At 33.7% G+C, this 24,469-nt stretch overlaps 4 protein-coding genes across 5 annotated transcripts; 2 read left to right on the top strand and 2 right to left on the bottom strand.

Annotated features, from left to right (window-relative positions):
• Positions 1-28: 28 nt before the first annotated feature.
• LOC102621043 (L-galactose dehydrogenase) lies at positions 29-2,188 on the bottom strand. Its single transcript, XM_006486735.4, has 5 exons — positions 1,908-2,188; positions 1,252-1,480; positions 817-1,116; positions 598-726; positions 29-395 (listed from the first exon to the last, which is right to left on the bottom strand). Exons 1-5 carry the CDS (start codon positions 2,087-2,089, stop codon positions 270-272), a joined length of 966 nt encoding a protein of 321 aa, XP_006486798.2. The 5' UTR covers positions 2,090-2,188; the 3' UTR covers positions 29-269.
• A 3,695-nt stretch (positions 2,189-5,883) lies between these two features.
• LOC102621312 (transcription factor bHLH25-like) lies at positions 5,884-8,254 on the top strand. The gene is made up of 5 exons (XM_015532815.3): positions 5,884-6,050; positions 6,159-6,227; positions 6,509-6,994; positions 7,072-7,425; positions 7,607-8,254. Exons 3-5 carry the CDS (start codon positions 6,512-6,514, stop codon positions 7,679-7,681), a joined length of 912 nt encoding a protein of 303 aa, XP_015388301.2. The 5' UTR covers positions 5,884-6,050; positions 6,159-6,227; positions 6,509-6,511; the 3' UTR covers positions 7,682-8,254.
• A 3,638-nt stretch (positions 8,255-11,892) lies between these two features.
• On the bottom strand, positions 11,893-18,554 carry LOC102621596 (SNARE-interacting protein KEULE-like). Of its 2 annotated transcripts, none has more exons than XM_052432521.1 (21): positions 18,266-18,554; positions 17,982-18,040; positions 17,807-17,888; positions 17,390-17,468; positions 16,817-16,867; positions 16,610-16,706; positions 16,438-16,470; positions 15,946-16,071; positions 15,661-15,852; positions 15,487-15,570; positions 15,296-15,394; positions 15,130-15,206; positions 14,928-15,024; positions 13,889-14,014; positions 13,710-13,805; positions 13,469-13,588; positions 13,286-13,360; positions 12,852-13,042; positions 12,493-12,583; positions 12,312-12,401; positions 11,893-12,225 (listed from the first exon to the last, which is right to left on the bottom strand). In XM_052432521.1, exons 1-21 carry the CDS (start codon positions 18,336-18,338, stop codon positions 12,172-12,174), a joined length of 1,992 nt encoding a protein of 663 aa, XP_052288481.1. In that variant the 5' UTR covers positions 18,339-18,554; the 3' UTR covers positions 11,893-12,171. The 2 variants fall into 2 exon arrangements, with proteins under 2 accessions (XP_052288481.1, XP_006486800.2); XM_006486737.4 differs by having other exon boundaries at positions 13,286-13,363; positions 18,266-18,551.
• A 3,416-nt stretch (positions 18,555-21,970) lies between these two features.
• On the top strand, positions 21,971-24,370 carry LOC102622093 (uncharacterized). Its single transcript, XM_006486739.4, has 3 exons — positions 21,971-22,196; positions 22,469-22,807; positions 23,384-24,370. The coding sequence occupies exons 1-3, from the start codon at positions 22,080-22,082 to the stop codon at positions 24,206-24,208; spliced, it is 1,281 nt and encodes a 426-aa protein (XP_006486802.2). The 5' UTR covers positions 21,971-22,079; the 3' UTR covers positions 24,209-24,370.
• Positions 24,371-24,469: the final 99 nt, after the last annotated feature.

Below are 24,469 nucleotides of genomic sequence, written 5' to 3' on the forward strand. Positions count from 1 at the left end.
GTTTTAACAAATTCGAGGGCAATATGTGTAAAATACGAAAAGCTTCAACAAATTCATCTAAATACAAAGACTAAGATGCTTACAGTACCCGAAGTTGATTTACCCTTATTAAGATGCACTCTCCTGTTAACAAATATAAATATAAGAGTTTGATGAGATCTGAACTGCCTTCCCACTAAACAAATAAAGGTCCGCTAGGTCATCATAGACTGTTTGAAACTTGATCAGTAAGTACAAGAGGCAGATAGTTCAACAGCAAAATGTCAACTTTAGTGTATCCCACTAGGCCATGTTTGATTCTTTACAGGTTTGAGAATTGCTTCAACCTCTGTTAGAGCTTCCTGATCCTTTCCAAAAAGTGCCAGTTCTGATGCAGCAGTGACATTCTCCTGAACCTGGTTATAAAAAAGCAATGTTTAACTAACAGGCCAAAAAATAAATTCAATATTCTTTGTTTTGATTGAAGTCTGAAGACATTACGGAGAAAGCTTGAGAGCAGGAGGAAATGGATCCATAAGACTCAACATGATTAGGAGAGATAATTACTGAAAAAGAATTTTATGTTGGATAGTACAGAAATGAATCAATTAAGCAAACCTGTTTAACAGAGTTCATGCCAACCAGCACCGATGAAATATCCTTATTTGACAAGCTGTATTGCATGGCTATCTTTGAAATGTTCTTGCCCTTCTCTTTACAACGGGCAGCGGCAGCTTTGCATGCAGACTGTCAAAATGAAACAAAGTCTCAACAAAATAAATGACTGATCAGACAGATTTCAAATAAGATGCGATCCATTTGAGGGAGAAAGAATACCTTGAGTTCAGGTGAAGCTGGGTGCCATTCTGGGGGACCATTATCTGTAAGAAGCCCCATTGCAAGAGGGGAAGCACTAATGACGCCTACACCCTTGCTCTTCAAGTAAGGCAGTAAATCCTCCAATGTTGAATCATTAATACTGTAATGGCAGTACGAAAGAATTACATCAACTGCACCAGGTGGCACCCGATCAAGCATGTAGGTAAAAATTTCCAAGGGAAGTCCGGTAATACCAATGAAACGGATTTTCCCTGCTTCCTTCTGCTTCTGAAGGGCAGGAATGGTCTCATTCACAATCTGTTATCAGAAACAAATAAAAGCAGCCTAAACGTCATGATTACATTCATTTAAAATACGAGAGTGAAAACAATGTATAAAAAGTAAATAAAAATCGCAAGTAGATAAATATAAATCAGGATTCATAATACTGACCTGGTCAAGAGACCCAAATTCAATGTCATGGCACTGCAGTATATCGACGTAATCAAGCTGCAACCTCGCCAAGCTCTCATCAATGCTCCTAGTCACTCTCTCAGCACTAAAATCAAAACCGTCAACATACCGCCCGCATTTTGTTGACACAATATACTCATTTCTCGGAACGCCCGCAGCTTTCAGTGCCTTACCAAGCATCTTCTCAGACAATGTCCCTCCATAATATCTTCAAAAATTGAGAAAAAGAATCGAAAATTAGAATTAAAATCGAAAAATTAAGCACAACATTCATATGCAATTTTCTGCCCAAATGAATAGATTAATGTCATTTCCATCCCAAATGAATATCCCCCATTTCACAATCAAATATATTTCTCATAAAATCTAAATGAAGCAATACAATTTTTAATTCATTTTCTTCCCCTTAATTACATAAAAACATCATAAAGATTTCATTTTTAACACATACAGACTACCCATTTTCACATCCAACAACAACTAAGCTAATTCCATGTCATTTTTGTTATTAATCTTTTTATTCCTGGATCAACAAATAATGACCGAACTACAAATAAAAAATTAAAAAAATATATATTTCAATGCTACTATTTATCAAAAAATTAATAAAATGGGATAACAGAAACAACACGTACGGAGAAGTGTCAAAGAAGTTGATGCCAAGGCGAAATGCTTCGCGGACGGAGGCAACGGCGTCGTTTTCAGAGACGGCCCCAAAAACGTTGCCGAGCGGCGAGGCGCCGAAGCCGACGCAACTGAGGCGGAGGCCCGTGTTGCCCAATGGTCGGAGCTCTAATTTGCGAAGTGGGAATGCCATTTGAATTAAGTTTAGGGCTTCTGAGAGGCGTTTGGGAAGTGGGAAAAATTTTGTGAGAATACAATTTCTTTATTTACTCACTTTTTTTTCCCGGGAAAAGTTTTTAACAGTTAAAAGAATATTCGAATGGAAGTAGTTTTTTACTGTTCATGTGTGATTGGAAGGAAATTTCTTGTGGGACCCTTTCAGTGGATAGTGGGTATTATATCCAATTATTCGGTGGATAAAAGATATAATGGTGTTATATTCGAGAGTTTAGGGAATAAGAATAAAAGAATGTGAATGAAATTCGTCGGGAAAAAACTCTTTTTATTTTTAGAGTTTCGTGTAATAATTCATTTTATTTTTATTTTTTAAATAATAGTTTAAAATATTTTTTTGTTAATTTACCGTTAGTTAAATATCGTTTGTTAGTAATTCATTAAAGGTAAAAAAAGATTTTCCATCAAAGAGAAAATTAGAAAAATAAACAAAAGTTGACATATAATTAAAAATAATTTTATCTAATCTCACTAAACAAAAAATAACGAAAAAGATGAAAAACTTATATTTCACGAAATTTTTTTTTACTTCTTTCTATTTTGGCAGCATGAAAGCCCTATAAACCATATATTTAAGTACAAAAAATATCATAATTTTCTTATTCGTATAAGTATACTCTCTAATTGTAATGTAAAATGGCTTGATTGAGTTGAAGATAAAAAAGATATTCAGCACATGCAAACACATAAAAATTGGTGGTATTTTTGAGTTTTTAATTACAATTTGTTCCTTATGGCAATTATTCAATGGCTATATCAAACTATATCATGATTGATCTCATTTAAGAAAAAGTTAATAAATTTTGCATACTTTGTACTGTTATTTAATTGTGTAAAAAAACTATTTTGATATAGTTTGTATCATTTTAATAAAAAATCATATTTTGCCCTTAATGAATTACTAATTAACGATTTTACACTAACGGTGAGTTAATGGAAGGATATTTTAGGCTATTGTTTGAAAAGTAAGGATGAAATGAGCTATTTTATTAAACCATAAGGATGAAAATGACTTTTTTTCCAAATTCATATTTACTTGGTACAATATAATTTGAGAATAAGAATAAAATGTGTGGATCCCATATAATTTGGGAATAAGGAATGAGAATCTCATTCCCATGGGGTTGGGAATCTCATGGGAATGGGATTCCCATTCCTTGAATTGACATTTGTACTCTCTAATTTTTTCATATTTTCCGCATTACCCTCGTTCAAATCACAAATAATTTTACTATTACATGTCATTATTATTATTAAATTTTATTAACTTTATTATTTTAGTTATTATTAATTATTGTTATTATTATTTTTATTAATATTATCATTATTAACATTTGTTATTATTATTTTATTAATATTATTTTTATAATAATATTTATACATGTATCTAGTTAATGAAAATTACATTATTTAATACTATGAATATTTTGGTAAATTGATTCTTATTTCCATTCCTCATTCCCATTTATTTTGCTAAGTAAACATATCAATGTCATTCCAGTACATTCTCATTTCCATTTATTTTTGCTAAGTAAATATTGAAATCTCATTCTCATTCATCATTCTCATTCCAATTCACTCCCATTTACAACTCATTCTCATTCCATGAAATAAACGCACTATAATAGATTTGCATTGTTAATTATACCAAGTAAATGCAATTATTGTCTCAATGATTTTGGATTTAATAGTATAATGACTAGTGAATTTATCCTTATTTTTTAGTTTAAATTTTAATTTAAAATGATAGATTTTGTAAAGATAAAATAAATTTTTAAATAATTAAAAATAAAGAAGAAAAAGATAAGGTTGAGAACAAATCAATTAATTATTATTTTCTTTTCATATTTACAGTTAGTCATTTTTTTTTTAGAGATAGTCATTATCATCTTAATAAAATAAGAATTCAATTAAAGAATAAGAAAAACATATTAATCCATAAATAAGGTTCTTGTGCCCCAGCATCAAGTCTGTTGGCAAATCCAACCCGCATCATTTTTTTTTCGTTGTCTTTATATTTTATAATATTTGGAGTATGCAAGTAAATAATCCATGCTCATGTCTAGGGGAAATCAAATCTTTTCTAGTATGGATAAAAAAAAATTTACTATTTGATTATTAGATAATTCTCCCATCTGAAATTTACGAACGTTTGCAATTAAACATGACTTATATATATATGTATGTATGTATGTATGTATGTATGTATGTATGTATATAACCACAACTCGGAAGCTCATTTTCCTAATTAACTAATCCAAGTAACGTTAATAGGCAAGTTGTTGTTTATGATGAAGTACAAAGTAGGCATTATTATAGAGAGTATATAGATTCCAAGAAATTTCCATTATTTTGGCCTACTTGCTGAATGCAATTTAAGATCATCATTTTGAGGGGCCGGGTTAAGTGTTAGTCCGTCTGTTAGAGTTTCTCTATCAGCCCGAGGGAATCTCTCAATGCATAGACATGATTACTTTGAATATTAGCACCAGCTTTTTTCACGATAAGAATAATTTGTCTCCTGAACCAAGAAGCACGAACAAAAATTCAAACTCTGATCGGTGCTGAAGCCACCAACTATATTCTATTTTACAAATTTCAGCATCATTCTTAGAGAATCTAGTGTGTTACACCCAAGATTATCCTGTAAGTGATTATATGAATAAGAACCAGGAAGCTTCTCAACCATTTCACAGACTACCATAATATAGGGGACACAGCTAATATAATTGCATCCAGCATATTCAGTTCTGGAATTAATCAACAGTTCAACACGGACTCTCATCTTTTTGTATAGCAATCCATTCCAAGTGTAAAGATAAATCAAGTTTTGTTTCAACACAACTGGAATATACAATGTCTTTTGGTAAAGCACAACCCAATAACCCATTGCTTTACAGAACCTTACCTGAAATTTACCGCTATTGATCTCCCTAATCTTGGTTCGTGATCTCAATTTAGAATAGAGTGACTCTAGCTTACATATAAGCTCATTTATCACCCTTTTCTAAGCAATGTACGACAGCTGAACTGTTTAGCATACACAAAAATTGATTATGTGTTTAGTAATGGAAACCTGAATGCCGAAAATAAATAGCGTTACAGCAGACACCTGTGTATTGTAGATATATATACTTTAGTTTAGAGTACTCCTTTATATGCTTTCTCCTTTCTTTCAATTTTTTCTTGTTTTTTTTTTTTTTACCCAGTGACCGTTTGGTTGAATCATCCGTTCGTGTCACAAGGGTATAAAAAAATAGTGATGGAAGTTAAAAGATCAACGAATGATCAAAAGGGGTGAAGTTTGAACCCGAGTTGCCTGAAGCGCACGTCGGCAGCCTGTGAACATGAAAAGTCAAAGAAAAGTTTCATAGGAACAGCACTGTTTGTTTTCCGAAATTAATAATTTTTCGGGCTGTTTACACATTCTTGCTTTTTAGTTCACATGTACCAAAAACTATTTATCACAACTGGTATGTGCATTGGCTTATCAGCAAATTATTGGCTTCAATTTGTGAATATCATACGGGCTCGGTTCGGTTCGGTTCCAAAAAACGCCTCCCCTTTAATAGCCGCTGGGTTTTTTATTTGGTCAATGACAAATCTTGATTTGAAATTTCAACGCTTAGTTGGTGATGAAAGTCCACAAAACAACAAAATGGAGGATTGTTTATGGCATTAATTTGTCAGCAAAAACAGACCCACTTACCGTAAAATATTCTCATTCTGTTGCATTGTCTCACAAGTTTACTCATCCATCATTGGCACCGAATTTCAAAAGCCATTTTCACATCAAAACTATAAAGTTGACGAGTCAGTCTCCAGTTATTGTGGAGAAGGTCTTGAACAGGAAAACCCTTTTGGTTATTAACTGCAGGGGGAGTACTTTCACACTGCTATAAAGTCTTGAGCTTCTACGTGTAAATTATTCTCGTGCTCATTTGCTTTTGCTTGAATTTGACGATTTCATAAACACAAAACAGGTCTTAATATTTGGGTATCATTGGTGGTGGTTTCTTGTTTTGCAGGCCATTCCATCAGAGGGAATTTAAGCTTCTTCACTGGAGATTTCATCGATCAAAGGGTTACCAGAACTGGTAAGCCTAATTTCTTCTGATCATTGAAACAATTTCGATGGCTCCGTTTGGTATCTTGGTGCTGTGACGAAGGCTCTATCTGTCAAATGATGTATGTATTTGACAGCTGGGGAAGATAAGCAACTATGCTGACAAATATGTTCATGCAAATGTTTACAAAAAAAATAGAGCCTTGATCATATTAGATTAAATATGTTGATATTCACAGTCATTTAAACGTCTAGAAATTTGACTAAAATAGCAAATTTTGGCTAAATTTTTTCTGCATGATAAATTTGCAGGGAATGGAGGATCTCAGCTTCATGAATCAATGGCACATGATGAATTCTATTGATGAGTTCAACTTACTACCTCTAGCAGCTGCATTTGGAGAGAATTTGCAGCAGTCTTACACCCACCCATCTTTCAACAATAACACCGGCATCGATAGACCCCAGAAACAGCTGAAAACAAGCACTTGGAATTCATCAGAAACTGGGTTTAATCCCAATAATGTTTCTAGTATCAACATGAACCAAATGGGCATTTTGAAGCCTAAACAAGAGACAGGGGCAGGGTACCCATCTGATATTTTGCCTTCTCAAGTTTCCTTTGGAAATAACCAAAACTACGTGTTCAAAGCCAGTCAAGGAGCTAAAAGAATTAGCCCTGGAGCTGGAAACAGGCTCTCCAACACACAAGATCACATTATAGCAGAGAGGAAGCGGCGCGAGAAGCTCAGTCAGCGGTTTATAGCTCTATCTGCTATAGTTCCTGGCCTAAAGAAGGTACATATATATATATTCCTCCGAGATTATGCTGTAGCTATATTATGAGCCAAATTTTGATTATTTTTTGTTGACAGATGGATAAAGCTTCTGTTCTTGGAGATGCAATCAAGTACCTGAAGCAACTTCAAGAGAAAGTTAAGATACTTGAGGAGCAAGCAAACAAGAAGACAATTGAATCAGTTGTGTTTGTGAACAAAACACAGCTCTCTGATGAAGGTGAATCCCCTAATGGTGCATTCAATGAGGCACTGCCAGAAATCGAAGCAAGGTTTTGTGACAAAAGTGTCCTCATTAGGGTTCACTGTGAGAAGAGAAAAGGTGTCTTTGAGAAAATAGTGGCTGAAATTGAGAAGCTTTATCTTACAGTCATCAATAGCAGTGTCATGACGTTTGGGAGCTCTGTTCTTGATGTCACCATTATTGCTCAGGTAATATTCTTTTGCAAGCATCCATATTTTGTTAAAATTTTTATCTTTCCACGAAGAAATAACAGAAAAAGAAAATTTTCTTAATGCTCACAAAGAGTTTTGTGATCAATGCATCTGCGTTAATAACACTTTATCGATTAACAATCTTCAGGCCTAATAATGTTCTTTTCATTTTCAATAGATGGATGTGGAGTTCAACATGACTGTGATGGATCTTGTAAAGAATCTGCACTCAGCTTTCCAGTTGTTCGCGTGAAGGAATCACTTTCAGTTTCTTTTCAGCTTCTGCAACTACAAAATAAATAATCCTGATATACATGGAATCAGCTCAAATTCAGCTTTTTCAAACTCTTATTGCATACAGAGCGTGCAATTCTCCACCAAGTTAAGACCATTACGTGAAGCTTTGTTTGCTGTGAGGTTCATTTTGCAAGAGGGTTTTTTTTTTTTAGTTCATTTTTGCATGGTTAAAAATATTTTTACCATGTTTTGTACGTACCCTCTTGTTTTAGAATAATGATCTCACAGCTTTACTAGGCCTTCTATATTTTTTCCATTTTCCCCTTTTTTCAAAGGAGAAGTTGAAAACTCGACTGAACCTAAACTATGCCCTCTTCATACCTAAAAAGTTGAAAAGGAATTAGAAAAGGGAAAAAAATTAAAGGGTTTTTTTAGGTGGGATGGAAAGCAGGCCTTGTCTGTAGTTTGTTTGGTCAATGTTTTAGAGGAATCTTGAAATTATTTTCTTGGGCCTCTTTTGATTTGTAATGTCATTTGGTCTGTAACAGTTTGGTTCATATTAATGAATTAATAATATTGTTCCACGCAATATTGATATTATCTTATGATATATTGTGATTCAAATCTCCAAGATTCTTCGGAAGATGCTAATTTATTTACAATTGGAACTTTTAACTACCAAGATTAAGCAACTAATTAGCCCCACAAAAGATTCTAATCTTTTTTTTTTTAAAAAAAAAGAGTGATTAATTAGTAACATTCCACATTTAACATAATAACAATTAACAACCTATGCCTGGGGCCAACAATAATCATTCAATCAATATGCTAGATGGTTTAGCAATAGAATTCATAGAATTATTTGATTAAAAAGAATTTAGATTCAATATTTTTTTAAATATTTTTATTGGTAATAAAATGTTTCTATCTAAATCGGATCTCAAATTATAGCCAAAATCTTATAAACTAAGCCCCAATCCACATTTTTCTAAAGACAACTAATGCAAATTAGGCTGGAATTAGTACTTTAAAAAATAGCATTAAAAAAATGGAAATGCTTTAAAAAAAAAAGGGGGAAAACAAATCAGCATTGATAAGTTTGTTTCGCAAATGAATACAAAATAATTTTATTATAAGTTTGATGTAACAGTTGAGATTATTAATTTCTGTGGGGGAAAAAATTGTTAAAATATTGCAAATTGAGAAAAGTGTACTCTCATTGGAAGAAGTTGTAAGTTGACCAAAAGAATGGCCGCTTCTCGCTCATCCGCCCACAGCTTTCGCATTAAGATAAGGTCACCTACTCATTTTAATTTTTCTCTAATCCAAAATTTAAATATAATGCTGATTAGTGATTACACATAATACTAAAGTTTTTTTTTTAATCTTCTATCATTTGAGGTATGATTGTCTGAATCTACCAACATAAAGATTTATTAGGAAAGAGAGGAAAAAAGGAGTTAAGGATAAAACATATAAAAATAAGAAAGAAAAATGATGCAATAATTTTAACACTAATTGTCCATCCAAAAAGATGGAGTTTATTAGCAAAAAGAATGGTTGCTCATGTTTGAAATCAAATAATGGATGTTAAACCAATGGGGTCTAAGGTAGCATTTGCTTATTTGTTTATTTATTTGCTATTTTTTTCTCCTCGAATCTAAATAGGTGAATTTGGCATCTTATTTATTTTTATTTTAAAAAAATTTAAACATAATTATTTGACACTTGTATCCTTATGAGTGAAATGAATTAAGTTTTTAATTTAGAAAATAAGTATATTTAATATAGATATTTTTTAGATTAATATTTACTTCTCATTTAGAAAAAAAAAGTTACAAAAGTTTTTTCTCTTTTTCTATTAAGATGTAAATGTTTAAAAATTAAATATAAGTTTCAAAAAATAAAAAAAAGTTTGACATTTATAAAATGGGAGGCCCTAAGTTACGTTAAGCGTAACTTACGGGCATCTCACAGCAACAGTGCCACTGATGGGACCGGGGTACTGTTGCTGTGAGAGGCGTAAGTTACACTCAACGTAACTTAGCGCCAGCCTTATAAAATTACAAATTTTAGATGTTTAACAAACAAGTCCTACTTTTAAAGGAAAAATTACGAATGATCAAATCAAGTCAAGATAATAGATATATGAATGACAAGAATCCAACATATTAGATAACAACTAAAATATTTTTCTTTATCGTATTTGCTAGGAAATATTTTTCTTTTTCATTTTCAAACTTACGGCCAACCTCTCACTCTCATACAAATGGTCCCAAAACCGGAGCTCGATCAGTAGCTTTGTTTGTCAAAAGAAAAAGAATTGGGGTGTCTACAAAGTTTGGACAGGTAACTAAATGAATAGAGAGCCAAATTAAAAGGCTCGTGATTAGAAATTATAAAGTCTATGGTCTTGTGTGTGGCAGGCAAGAATCTTCATTATCCCAATAAAACTAACAACCGGATAAAGGAGACAAGAAAAAAGATTGAATCTTGGAACCGGTGTTGGCACCGACTATTGTTTCTTGGAGGGTCTCTAGAAGCCTTGGAATTTATTAAGCTTGATCTTCCAACCGTAACGTGACAACTAATAAGAGAGAGATGTCGGGGAAAAATTACGAGTTGGAATATTAAGTACTCTTGTTGTCTAATAATGCGGTACTTGGTTTGTTTTGGTTGAGCCTCCCTCGGAGTAATTCTTTGCGGATTGTCTCTGACTTTTCGTAGGTAAATAATTGAATATCATCGTTAATCAAGTCCTATATATAATTTCCTTAGAAAATTTATCACAAGAGGTCCCTTAGTCAAATATCATACAATTCCTTAGTGGGTAAACTTCACGCAAGGCGCCATATGATAATCTTAGAGCATCTCCAAAAGGTTCTATAAATTTTACTCTTCAAATATCTATTTGCTTACCTATGTGGCAAATAGAAGAGTGAAAAAATATGTTATTCTTCAAACGACTCTTCAAATAGAAATGAGTTAATATTATTTTAATTAAAATAACTATTTTTTTTGAAGAAAAATCAATAGTAATTAACGCACCTATCTCTCTTTCTCTAACAAAAAGTAATAAAATATAAATTAAAGAGTGATAAAACAACTCTCCAAATTTAAAGAGAGATAATTAATTCTTATTTGAAGAATCTTAATCGGAGTGTCTTTTAGAGTCTTAAATGCTGATAAGACTTTTCAAATAAGTAATAAAATCTTATTTGAATAGTCTTTTTGTAATGCTCTTATGTTAGACAGACGAAGGCTGCATTTAGAGCGGTTTTGCTGCCATCTTTTATATTTTAGGAAAATTCTCTTAAAATCTAGAATATAGGGTGTGACACCCCAAATGGACCTGAAGATGGTGGAAGCAGAAATTTTTTTAAGTTATGGTGTTGGGTTGACTGATGATATTTCCGTCCTAAACCCACTCCACTTATTATAATAATTCACGTTGCTTTAAAACTTTTAAATAAAGAAGAAATTTTGAGAATTAATCAAGTAAATCTATCTTCATTGTTATTATTATTCTTGTTGTTGGTGATTATATATTTTTTTATTATATTTGACCACGAAAGTTACTGTAATGTAAATTTAATATGATTATCTTACCCTCATGAGGTAAAAGTACCAAAATGTCCAACAAAATTCTTTTACTTCAATAACTACCTTATACAAAGTGCTACTTTATTATTAATATTCAACTAAAATGAGAAAATATTTTATGACATGTGGAGTATTAAAAATTTTAAATTTTATTTAAAACATATTAGATTATTAAACATAAAATAAATGCCTTAACTATTAGCTATAATAATAAATGTTTCTTGAAATAATTTTGTTATTTCATATGATAAAGGTAAAATAGTAAAATAAAATTTATTTTAAAACAACATCAAAGATTGTTAAAAGACCTAAGTCGAGAAAAAAAATATTATAAGAATATTTAATCAATTAATTGTTCAAACTTACTATTAATTTGTAAGTTTGTAAAATAAAGAGAGCGTATTGTAGTTATATTATGTAGGCGGCGTAGCAGTGAAAATATCCCACCCAGCCAATATCCTTCATCCCGGTGAAAATATATCAGCCGAAGCCATTGTAGTAAATGTCATCCAAACCCCCTAAAATTGATTTATTCAACCTAAAGTAAACTCATCAAAAATGAAATTATTTCAAAACTAATTTTTCTTAGAATAACGAAACTATATTCCACACTAAAAATGAAAATAATAAGAAATACTCTGTATCTTCAAAATTTCCGGTTTTTTTTTTTTTTTTTTAAGTTGCAATTATCATACACGTGAGTTTCTTGGTGAATCAGTACATCAATTATATAATACACACAAACAGCATAATTCTAGACAGCCGCTACATAATTCTGGAGACATACATGTGATGTGGCATTAATTGTTGAAAAAAATGGATTGAATGAGAATGATATACATGAATGGTTTAGGATCAAGGACTGCAGCTGAAGCTCAACTCTCCGGACTCCGCCCAGCAGGTTTAGATCTGGATATCATCCAATGACAGTTCGTCTACTGTTAGCATCTTCATTTTCTGCAAAGCAAGACAAATTATCAGGCAAGGCATTTGATACGAATGGGGGATGCATTTTTCAGCAATTTCAGTTTCTATAAAAATACCGTGATAAATTGAGGCGGATCATCCAGACTTGTGGAGCCTAGAATGATTTCTCTGTTCAGCTTTCTTGTGAGCTTGTGACACACCCTTAACTGAGGATTAAAAACATTTGGTAATGTTGAATAAGTTATAATGGCAATCACTATAATGTCAATTAGATATTAAACGAAAAACTTTTCATACCTCTGATCTGGTAGCTCCGCCAACAATAAATACAAAAATACGTTGGCCCATCTTCTTGAAATCACTAGATGCATGTCTTAGTACTGAATCACTGCTGTATGGCAACAGAAGATAAATACCAACACTTTCCAGGGACAGGGAAAACCAAAATAGTATAAGAATGACCAGCCATGAGAATAATGAGATGAACGAATATTCAACCATGCAAGTGTCTCACAACAAAGGTCTTCATTAAGTAATGGGTTAGGTTTCACCAAACAGGCAGCAGAATTAAGAGAAAGAGGTCTACAGTACATGAAATTATAAATCGGCAGATTATGAAACCTATGGGTCTATGAAGAGAAGAGCAACAACAGCACCTTGAATAACCATCATCAGAGTTTCGAGGACGAGCCCATGTCGGTGTCCGTCTGGATCTCATTGAATGAGCAACAGGTGGTTGACTAATTGCTGCAGACTGGTTTTTCGCATGGACGGTTGGACTCGGCTCATTCATACATGGATAATCATCCTTTGGTAGTTCTTTTTTACCAAGTTTTTCTATGAGTTCCTGAAAATGTGAAATCAATTGCATTAACAATCCACCGTGAACATCTTTCTAACGTTTATTGCAAAGCCAATTAGATATAGAAGATGGAAAACACAGGAAACCAATTTAGATGTAAAGATAGATATTGCAAATTTTATTTTGTTTACCATGACACTAAAGGATCTTTTGAGAAAGTAAATATCACAAAATCACTGCAAATATACATGGAACAACTCATAGTGAAAAAACTAACTTTGGATGTACCTCTATCATCGGGTAAAAGCGTGATAACTGCCATGTTTGTTCTTCACCAGTGCGGTCTTTCCTAACTGCTCGCTTCTTCTGACGGTTAGATAGGAAGAGGAGGGAAAGAAAAGTAGGGCTTGTTGGTTAGAAACATACATCCAACGTTAGAAGCAATATTTCAACTGACATGCAAATGTTTACCTTATTAATATCAAACTTCAGAGAAAAAGCTCCAGTCGAACTTTTTTTGATATCTGATGCTCCCCCAAGCAGTCTCATATTATTTACAGCAGTTATATCATCAGACTGTAACCTTGCCAACTGAAAGATATTCACGCAAATTAGAACCCAAGGAGAAAGATATTTAAGAAAAAACTGACGTAAATTAGGCGTAAAAGGGAGGGGAAAAAAAAAAGGAGCCCCCAAAGGTTTAGATGCCAACCTTCATTATATTTTGACCCTTTTCACCCTGAAACTTCTCAGGATAAATGGCTGCAAGAATCATCAATAAACGCAACTTATTTTCACGAGTAACATCCTGCATAGAAGTGATACTTTTTTCTCATAAGATATACAGATAAATTTGTAATATATCAACTTATATGTACAACAAGTTCACACCTCATTTGTAGTAAAAAATTTAACTACATCCTTCAGTCCTGCATCACCAAAAACAAGGTCCTGCTCCAGCTGGCCAAGTTCTCTAAGTCTCAGCTCCCTGATTATTTTGTTGATTTTTCCTGCAATCTGCACAACCAGACCCACTTGCATGACAACTTGGCTGACAGAAATTTCAATCAGTCAACTACTATTATATCCAAAATCTTTAGAAGAAAAATAATATTCTCCAGTTGAGAGGAATTTAAGCTAAAATGTACATGTATTTCTCTTCATTTTGACACAATAGTACAATCATATTATCAACAGAAGTTACCAAAGCTACAAGCAAATTGGGAATTAAGATAGAAGATAAATAAGGAGATCTCATTGGAGTTGAAACAAAAAGGCAAATGATGTTAATGTGGCTAATATTCTCACATGACTCAAGAATTTTGTGAGACTGAGAAAATAGTAGTATTCGTTGCATTACAAATTAAGTAAAGTCTGAGACTTTTAAGTCAATCCAACTGTTTAATTCATTTGTGACCAAAGCATAAATAATGTTCTGAAAACTCAATAAACAGCAGAGGGTAGCACAGAATAATGATAAGAAGAAATAAGATGTGTTAAACTAAAAAGATGCTTCAGCACTACCAGAGTACTAACCAGTTACCTCTTAATTAGAATGGAATCTCTTCAGTTGGAAGTTTAAGGCCAACAATCTCTTATCGAAGAAAAACAAAACTATTGTTGAAAGAGGATACTCAAATGAATGAATGTTAACAAAAGAGCATTGTTATCAGTATTGATTGCATGCCTACCAATTGCTACAACGAACAAAATATATCTGTCGAATTAATTTGCGGTAACATCAGTTGGCAAATGGACAAAGATCCACATAGCATTTTACCAATAATTTATGGAAAAAGCATAACATGGCACAACACATTTCTTCACTAGGTTGCATGCAGGAGAGACAAATCCGTGCCCCTAGTGGGGGCGCAGGGGTTGCGTCACCAAACCAAATACTAAATTACTAGACGGCGAAGAAGAAACCAACCTCTACATGGAGGGAAAGCTTGTCAATTTGGTCACTGTATTGTGGCAATGCTTGAACCATCTTTTGCAGATCCTTTGTAGAAAGTTCACCTCCATCTCTAACAAGAGATTTGCGTAAGAATTAAAAAGTGACAGAGTTCACATTTGAAAGTTAATAAAGCTTTATTCTCCAATGATATACCCAGTGACAGATTTTCACCAACCTTGCACTGTGTTGAATTTGTGCAGCTTTATTTTTTGATATGAAGCTGGTCATTTTCTCATGCAACCGTTCACTTGCCTGAGGATCAAGAGCATTCACATAATTCATATAAAGAACAATAGAAAGGAAAAGGATAAATATCAAAAAGATAAAATCACCAAACATACATCTGCAATATGTGCATGCCGAAGTTCAAGCCAGAGAGGATCATGTTCCTCCAAAAGCACTTCTTTTTTCTCTGGTGGACCACCTGTCTTGCTTGGAACCTGATGCAGTATTTATCCTTATTTTTGGTAACCAAAAGGCATGCACAAACAGATACGAGAAAACACATAAAACTTCAAAAATTAGAACTTACCTCATGCACGTATTTATTTCCCTCCATATTCAGTAAGTCACGGCAAATTGCATCATATGTCCACTCATGAATGATAGGAGCAACCTAAAAATGCAAAATTAACATAGTATTAAAACAGACAGCATGCATATTAAGCATTTTGAAAGTTGATGTCCAATACATGTATCAAGAAACCTGATCAACAGAACGGTCAAGGATAAGCAAATCGCATGTTTCTGTCTGAGGGAAATTTTCAATGCTTTGTTTATATTTCATAAGACAGTTCCAGACTCCAGCAGCGAGCTTTGTTGGAATTAAATCACTAAAAGTTGTCATTGTCATTGTATCAAGTGATTTGGCAGCACGGTAGCGCACTAACGGAAATTCCTGTAACATGCCTCTTGTTAACAAAAAAATTATACACATTCCCCAAAAAATAACAATACTTGAGAATCAACAAAAGTAAATCATTATGAATACCCTTAATGAAGCAAAAACTGTAGCAATGCGGGAAGCCATCACATTCAAACACGCATCACCTCTGCGAGAATTTTCCTCATCTCCAAAGAGTTCCTCCAAGGCCCTTTCATCATCAGTGACAAAGCCCTGTTTTCAGAAAATCACAATTGACTAAAGAATGATAACATTACAAAATAAGCTTCAATGAAAATGAGTAACCCAATAATGACCGAGAGAAAAAGAAAAAGGTCCACAAAATAATGCATTGAATTTTCAGGAACAAAAAGAGAGTCCCACAAACTTCACTAACTGGCCATCAATAGTTTTGAAATATACTTCTGAATTCTGATGAGCATACAGATAAATATTACTTATGAGATGAAGAAAAAATAATCAAGGATGCTGACAGTAAAAACTAGATAAAACGCAGCAGTTCAGAAACAAAAAATCACGCCATCTGAGATATTCTATGTTATGTGTACAAATTCAACCAACTGAAATAGTGTCAAATACCTGGCTGTCTATTGCAAAATACTCCAAATTCATCTGCATATTCTCAACAAAATGATAAAAAAAATCAGCATTTATTTTTATGTTCCAAGACAACAATGGAAGAAGAGAAAAGGACGAGGTTGCTTATGCACAATAATCAATTCAAATAATTTTGCAACACAACAAAAATAACCTCTCTTAGTGCACCTATGCGAGGTAGAACAGTTGAATCCTTCTTGATGTGAGTCACCAGTTCCCTTGATATAGGTGAACTGAAGAAAACAAATGCCCTTTCCAAAAACAAAAACAAGTTATTGAAAACAGCAAGAAAGTTTGTGAGTTTCAAAGAGGAAACCACACATCAAACACCTAGGATAATAAGGAAACTTTTTTCACATACTTCTTATATAAAGGCGATCTTCCGGACATATCTGACAAGAACATGATAACACTGCCAAAAAGCAAAACAAAGAGATAAATAAACAAACCTTAAAATAAAATATATATAAAAACCAAGCCTGTGCTATAGCAGTATATATCTAATCAGTTTAACAGGTTCTTCACGAATACAAGAAAATTGCATATCTACAATTTCTAAGTTAACTCTTTCATCAAATATTACAAATATAGGCATAAGTTATGACATAATTCAGATGAAGACAGGACATGCAAAAATAAATAAATAAAAAATGTCAGTTTCGCGGAAACAGATATTTAAACTATAAAGAGTTTCCTTGCAATTTCCCTAGCATGAAAACTTCAATAATCTACAGTTGGGCATCCCTCCTTTACAGCAATTACTTTGGGAAAAAGTATAAAATATGTGTTTCACCACCATCAATAGCAAAATATTGCAAATAGAGAGGCATACAAGTGCAAAAAAGAAATATAAAAGAACAAAGAAATAGTGACAGACTGGAAAAAAAAACAAAAATATGTAATTATGCTAAGCTGAGAAGGGAATGCAAATTACTTCTCTTTGGTTGGTTGAATGAAGTATATAGCCTCCATGGAGGGCAATGGCTGCCTTCGTCTGTGTATGTCTTCTACCACTGCAGGAAACAATGAATGTAAGATATATCTACTGGGATCAAATCCAATAACTAAATATATTAATCTAAAATCTGTTTCCATCCAATAGCTTACTAATGTCTCATCACCTAATTCATCATCCTAACAGCTAAATTTCCTAATCTCTAATTCTGGAACAAAATGTAACAAAAAAGAAATGCAACTATCTACCAACTTCAGCAAGTAATGGAGTGGAACTACGGATTCATTCACTTAGTTTATCAGCTTGCCTTGCTTGACACAAGTTTTTTACTCCAATCCTAACAAATATCCAAATGACACAAGATTAAGTTTCCAAAGAAAGTTTGCTGATTCTTACATGAAACTCCTTCCTGTGTGATGTCAGCCATCTTGCACGAATGAGACATTATCTTAACGGTAAGTTTATCCATGATGAGTACCTAGGCATTCAAGATTCCACAAAAATCAGAAATGAAATTCAGAAACACAAATGACATTTCAATACAAGCTGATAATATATACATATAGTATACCTTCCATGTAGATTTCGAGGTCCCTGTTTTTGCTGAGCGAAGCATTTCATACAACAATCCTGAGCTCCAATTTTACAGTTACAAAACAAATTAGACAAATCGTCCAGAAATCTATAAACACTAAAATTGAAATCATACTAGAACGGTGCCGTTCTAGTTGCAATTCGTGTATGATATAACGATCAGTGTTCAGTGATGAAGAAGTCTCCTTCTATAACTAAATCGCTGCGTTTACTAAAGCTAAGCATAATTATAGAATTATAGATAGTGATTGGGAAACTTACTTTCGCGGCTGATTTGCTTAAAGTTTTTGTAGTCGCCGCCGTAGGAAGAGGAGTCCGAATCGGAGTACGACATGTCGTTTTTACAGTTAATCGATGGATCCAAAAAAGAGGACGAGTTGCGAAGACAGAGAGATGGCGTGCTGATCAAAGCAGACAGGCAGAAGGAGTTTAGACTTTAGCAAAACAAAATGATTTTGATTTCTTTAACTTAAATGGAAGTTAATTTGGTGGCTAATGGACTATGACGCGCTGACCGTTGGAACGTTGAAACGGCAATTCCTCCTTTCGTTTTGTGGGACTTGGTAAAGAAATGGACCAAACAGGCAGGGGTCTTTGAGCACAAAGAAAAGTCAATGTTATGTCATCGTTACTCGTTGGTTGCCTAATGAAATTGTCAAATATTTATTATTTATTATATATATATATAAGAGAAAATTAGTATTTTAAAATAAACTAAAATTGACGTTTATGAAATATGATTTATAGATTAGAAAAAAAAAGTTTGAATTTTTTCGCAAAGCAAAACTCAAAAAAATCACACTGCGTGTCGACACGAGTTGGTTTGGTTTCGAATTAAACTGAACCGGTCGATTTTTAATTAATATATAAATCTAATGGAATTGAACTAGTTTGATTATGATGTTTTAGTTAATTCCTTTGTATTTTGTGATTTTTTCGACTTTTAGTTTCTTTTAGACCGATTAATATTCATTAATTATTAGAAGCGAAGTGAATCACCAGTTTGATTCGGTGTTTTGGTGGACCCATATTTTTTTGTCCACCTTTCATTGATATTTACATCTCTTTCCTTTATCTATATAGTGAAGGGTTCGAGGCTCCTTAATATTGTGAGATTAAAACTCCAAAAAGAGAGATAGAGAGAACTAATTTGATGAGTAATGCTGTTCATGTTAGTGCCAAATAACACCATCACACGAAGCAATCTTATTGATTTACCACTTTAGTTTCATTCAATTGATGCTAAATTGTGGTACAGTACATAGGTGATTAATAAGTTGGATGAAGTTTTCATGGAATAACGTCTGTATCTGTTGTTTCTTCTTAGGTGTATACATCTGCAATATGTCAAATTCAGATTCTAGCTAGTTGTTGATAACTAGTTTTAAACTTACAGAAGATAATGAACGCTAATATAGTACAAAGCCACAAATATTGTATTAGAGTTTGTAATTATTTATTGTTCCCAACTGGCCATCTACTTATTAATAACTAATTGAAGTATGCATTTAACAATATAAAGAGATTTCTATATAGGCACTTGATAATTTTTTCCCCATATGGAGATTTCCTGCAAGGATTTGCCGTTTCTAGGAAAGAAAAATATGCATACGTTATGCTTTTTTGGGAGTATTAGTAATTATCATTACTTGTTAGGTTTGAGTCAATCAATATTAATCTTTTCTCCTAATTAAATAATTAGGTAGTGTTACATCTTCCATATAGATTGTGAATAGAATATATATTCCTTTGTGGTTAAAAATCTAGACCATGTTATATTAACTAAAATTTAGATGATCCCAATAAATATCTAATGTAATTATCAATAGACTTATATAATTTTAATTTTTAAAAAAATTGATAAACATAAATAATGATGGCCAACAATAAGGGTCCATTCATTGGGTTCGTTTAATCCTTAATGGAACATTTAAAAATTTGCTTTATATTTAAGTTTAAATTTGACTTACTCTAGTACTATGGTGTGCTGGAGCTACAAACATTTAATATAAATTAGTATATATAAATTGATGTAATATGAAGAGAGTATGATAGTCATTTTTCTTGTGCTCATAATATTTTTAGACCAGTTTGAGATTGCGGAGGCTGATGAAATAAGCTGATTGTGTTGTGCAGATAAAATAAGCTGCTAATTAAAAAAGTAACTTGGCGTTTGGTAAACTATGTTGTTGCAGTTACTGTGAGTTTGAAAAGTAAAGTATGTGTTTGATAAATTTTATTACGAAAATGCTATTTTATTACATAATGACCAAAATAGACATATGTTTTTATTACTTTATATTTTTAGAGTATGTTTAATAAAATTGTTTAGACATATATTTTTTCTTAAATATTAGACATATCTTTGTTTTTTAAATATGTAAAATTACATTAAAAAACTCAATTAAAAAAATCTAAAGAACTTTATAATCTGTTACATAAAATATGATAAAGATAAATGTATGATTTATATATTAGGGTTTATGGATAAATAAGATATAATTATTATTTTTTAAATCTAAGGTTATAATAGGAATTTTAAAAAGGTATGGTAGTTTATTAAATAAGTTGCTTATAAAAAGCAACTCTCTACCTACTTTTAAAAACTGCTGATAAAATGAAGAAAATTATGAAATAAGCAACTTATTGAATTTCAACCACAATCCCAAACGGGCCCTTAATATAGTTAATCTTTTCATGCCCGTTGTGATAAGTGGTTTGTACGTTAGTCCACACATTGAAGTTTGAAAAATTTATAAAAATAACTTAAATTTTTTTGTAATTTTCACAATTGGCCCTCCAAAGTTTTTTCGATCATAATTAGCTAAATATAAGGTTTCTTTCCCAAATTATCCTTGTCTATCAAACCAAATGCAACTTTTCTTCTCTCTTTATCAAAGCAAACGCAGCCTTTCACTCTTGAATCGTCAACGGAAAACGACGACGACGAACGATAAAAGTGACATTCAATCAAATGCAACCGAATCCATCCGAATTCAACACCAATTTGACACGATTATAAAAAAGTGAAATAGAGTCAACATGATTTCGTGCGACAAAAGAGTTTAAGTGCGATTCTATGTTGGTGCGACAAGCGCCTGTCACACCAACTTTACGTAAAAAAAAATTATAATTTGGTGCGACAGGCTGCCTGCTGCACTAAGTTCACATTAAAAAAAAATTGTAAGTTGGTGCGACAGGCTGCCTGTCGCACCTGATTAGGCGCGATGACACCCGATACCAAGCTCACGCCAACTTCAATCTTCACTCATTATCACCAACACAATAAGAAAATCACAACATAAAAGAAAAATAGAAAATAGAACATGCTTCAAAATCTAGGGTTTTTGAACTAATCTTTGATTTCAGATTCTCACCGAAATTTTGGTAATGTCGGCTGTTGAGGATGGACTCCGGGAAGCCACCGGCTATGAGTGACCATCTTGGGAGAGAAATCGTTGGTTAGAGAGAGAGAGGAAGTTTGGTGAGAATGAGAGGGGTATTTTCAGCACTTGAGAGGATTTTTGGCTAATATTAATAGGAAAAAGTTTGGAGGGTTAAATGTGAAAATTACAAAAGTTTTTATGTTATTTTTGTAAATTTCCCCTGAAGTTTGCGGCTCGAACCCGGGTCACGCCATATTTGTTTCCCCAACCACTTTCTCAGCAATACGCTGTCGTTTTCAAAATAGCCAAAGCCAACTTATCCATACCCTCGCAAATAATTAAATAAAGCTACGCGGCAAACTGGGCCCCGTCCGAAATTCCATCCTAAATTACCGCCGTTACTTCCACGTGATCACAACGAACGTTTCCTCAACCGCCAACATCACCCAACCAATCGAATTTCCCGTTCGCATCACTTCCTCTCTTTTGATTGGTCCAAATCTGCCACGTCACCCATCCTAGAATCTCCACCAGTCATCCAGAAGTAGTAGAGAAGCCCCTTCCTATTTTTAATAACAAACGATCGTCTCTTTGTTGTCATAAAATAATCGGTCCCGAAAGACATCCGATTTTCGTCTCACCCGTACAAGTTTTCTTCTCCGATACGCTCCGGTTCTCCGTCGGAAAAAATGATTTTCAGACCATCAGTTGGTTTCTTGACCTCGTTTTTGGTGTTATTTACGGTATTTTCCTCGTCAAAGGCCTTGGTTTCAACTTCTAATCACCCGAACCCGAAAGCCATCTCGGTAAGCAATTAACTAACGGATTAGTATCTTTATCTCATTAAAAATCATAAATTTAGAGCGTGCTACTGAGCTTTTAGAAATTGAAGTAGGTTTTTGGTAAATTTTGTAAATTGAAAGTTGTTTTCGAGATGAATTTTGTTTAATTTCTTATTAGTTTTGAGAATAGATTAAAAAAAAGTTAATGAAAATAACGAGATTCTCTCCTTTATTCTTTTTTATAAAGGAATCAAAGTTGCGATTTTTTTTTTAATAATTCTGTTTTGTAAAATTAGGATTTGAAGGATGCAATTGTGAAAGGACTAGGTTTTCAAGCGGAGGATTTTAAGGTATCTGGGTTTGATCTGCGGGATGCCTTGGTGGGCCATTCAGTGGCATACGAATTTGATCTAGAAGTTGATAAGATGGTGATGCCTTTTAAGCTTTTAGAGGATGTGAATCGGTGGGAGTATGTGGATTTGCCGATATTTAGAGTTGAAGAGCCTGGAGGTCAAAATTGGTTGGTGGAGAAAAGGAAGTTGGATGATGGGTTGCCTGTTTTGGCTCCGTTTCAGCTGGCTGGTCCCATGGAGCTCTGGATTCAGGATGCTAAGGACATGCGTATCTCCTTGCCGGTAATTGCTTGTTCAATATTGAATTTTATTATTATTATTTAGATTTGTTTTTATGGTGGTTCAGACCTTGCTGGATGATATTGAATCAGTCTGTGTAGTGTTTTATGAATATATCACAATTTGGTAGGTTAGTGACATAGACAATCACCATCAGTTTGTTTTAGCACTGAAATTATGTGATTTATAGATCAGCTTCTATATTCTTGAAAACCATATGTTGTATTTGAATAATTGGAAGAGCTGGAGCTGAAAGAATGGCTCTTGTAGAAAACTAGTTTTGGATCTGAATCTAGCGCTGATGCTTGTATAAGTTATCAAGCATGTAAATATGATGACCAAAGTGTTGAGTCCAGGATTTTGGTGTGTTCTTTTTATTATGTAACAGTTGTGCCTGGGTGCAATTGTTGGGAAGGTTGTTGTCTGGAATGTGTGAGATTGAGTTGATTTATGTTAATGAGAATATAGTATTAATCCTTCAAGCTAACTGTCCAGGTGCTTGTAATTTTTTTGCCTGTGGTTCATCAGAGTTTAACTTTGGAACTAATGGTGATTTTTTGGTTGCCTTAATGTTTGCAGCATGACGTGGATGCGGGAGTCTTGAAGAAGGTCGTTTTAGCAGATGGTGCAGTTGTCACTGTCAACGGTGCCAGATCAGTTAGCCTGCGCCACCCCATTGATCTTCCTCTTCCCTTGAATCAATCCAATAATGGGTTTGCTTCTGGTCTGCTAACACTGGCTGAACAACTTCGCCATGCTTCCCGTGCTCAAGGTGCCCCACTCCTCTCCCTTCGCATTGTTGGGCCTACCTCTCTTGCAGCCCCACCTGCATCCTCACCATCACCCAGTAACAAGCTGAAGCTTAAGCGTCTAGCACCTGGCCTCGTGGAATTATCCTCACGAGCAAAAACTGAAACCACGGATGCCCTTTCAACCATAGATCTTCAAGAAGGAGCCACTACCCTTCTGACTCCAAAACACTTCACCACAATGTGGCCCGTTGCTTCTGTCAATGGCTCAAACCATAACTTGCTTGGTTTTGAAACATTGCTATCTTCAGTTCTAGGTCCCAAGGCTAAACAGAAAGGTTCCTTCAAGTTGTTGAAGGCTGATGTGTCTGCGCAGACTTTTCTGAAGATTGGTTTTGGGGTTGAGAAGAAATTGAAAGAGGGAGATGGATTTGACTTGGAGGGTTTTCCTGAATGGAGGACTAAGCCTGAAACCGTGAAACTGCACTTTGAGGTGCTGGCGAAGGTTGACGGTGAGAAGGTCATACCAGAGAGAGTAGTGCAGGTCAACCCATTTGATGTGGAGGATACAGTTGCACCAAACGTGCTTCTTGGGAACAAGACCATGTCTCAAACCCCTATCATATACCCTCCTCAGAGCCCCTTTGACCTGTAAAATTTTTGGGGGCACATGGGGGCTTCTTCATTTTTTACCAAGTTACTGGAAGTAAATGTAAAGATAAAATCCCATTTTAGATATTCTGAAAATACCATGAGTTAGAAGAAATGCAATCTGTAAAAACCTAATTAATGAAAACAAAAACATTTTGTTCATCTACCATTTAGTGTTGTGATCTATAAATAACATGCGGATACCTCTCTGTGATAGCGTAAATTGCTTTCGGTGATGTTTTCTGGTTTAGAGTTGTTCGTTATC

This window comes from Citrus sinensis, chromosome 8 (assembly GCF_022201045.2).
Source record: "Citrus sinensis cultivar Valencia sweet orange chromosome 8, DVS_A1.0, whole genome shotgun sequence".
NCBI classification, from domain to species: Eukaryota; Viridiplantae; Streptophyta; class Magnoliopsida; order Sapindales; family Rutaceae; genus Citrus; species Citrus sinensis.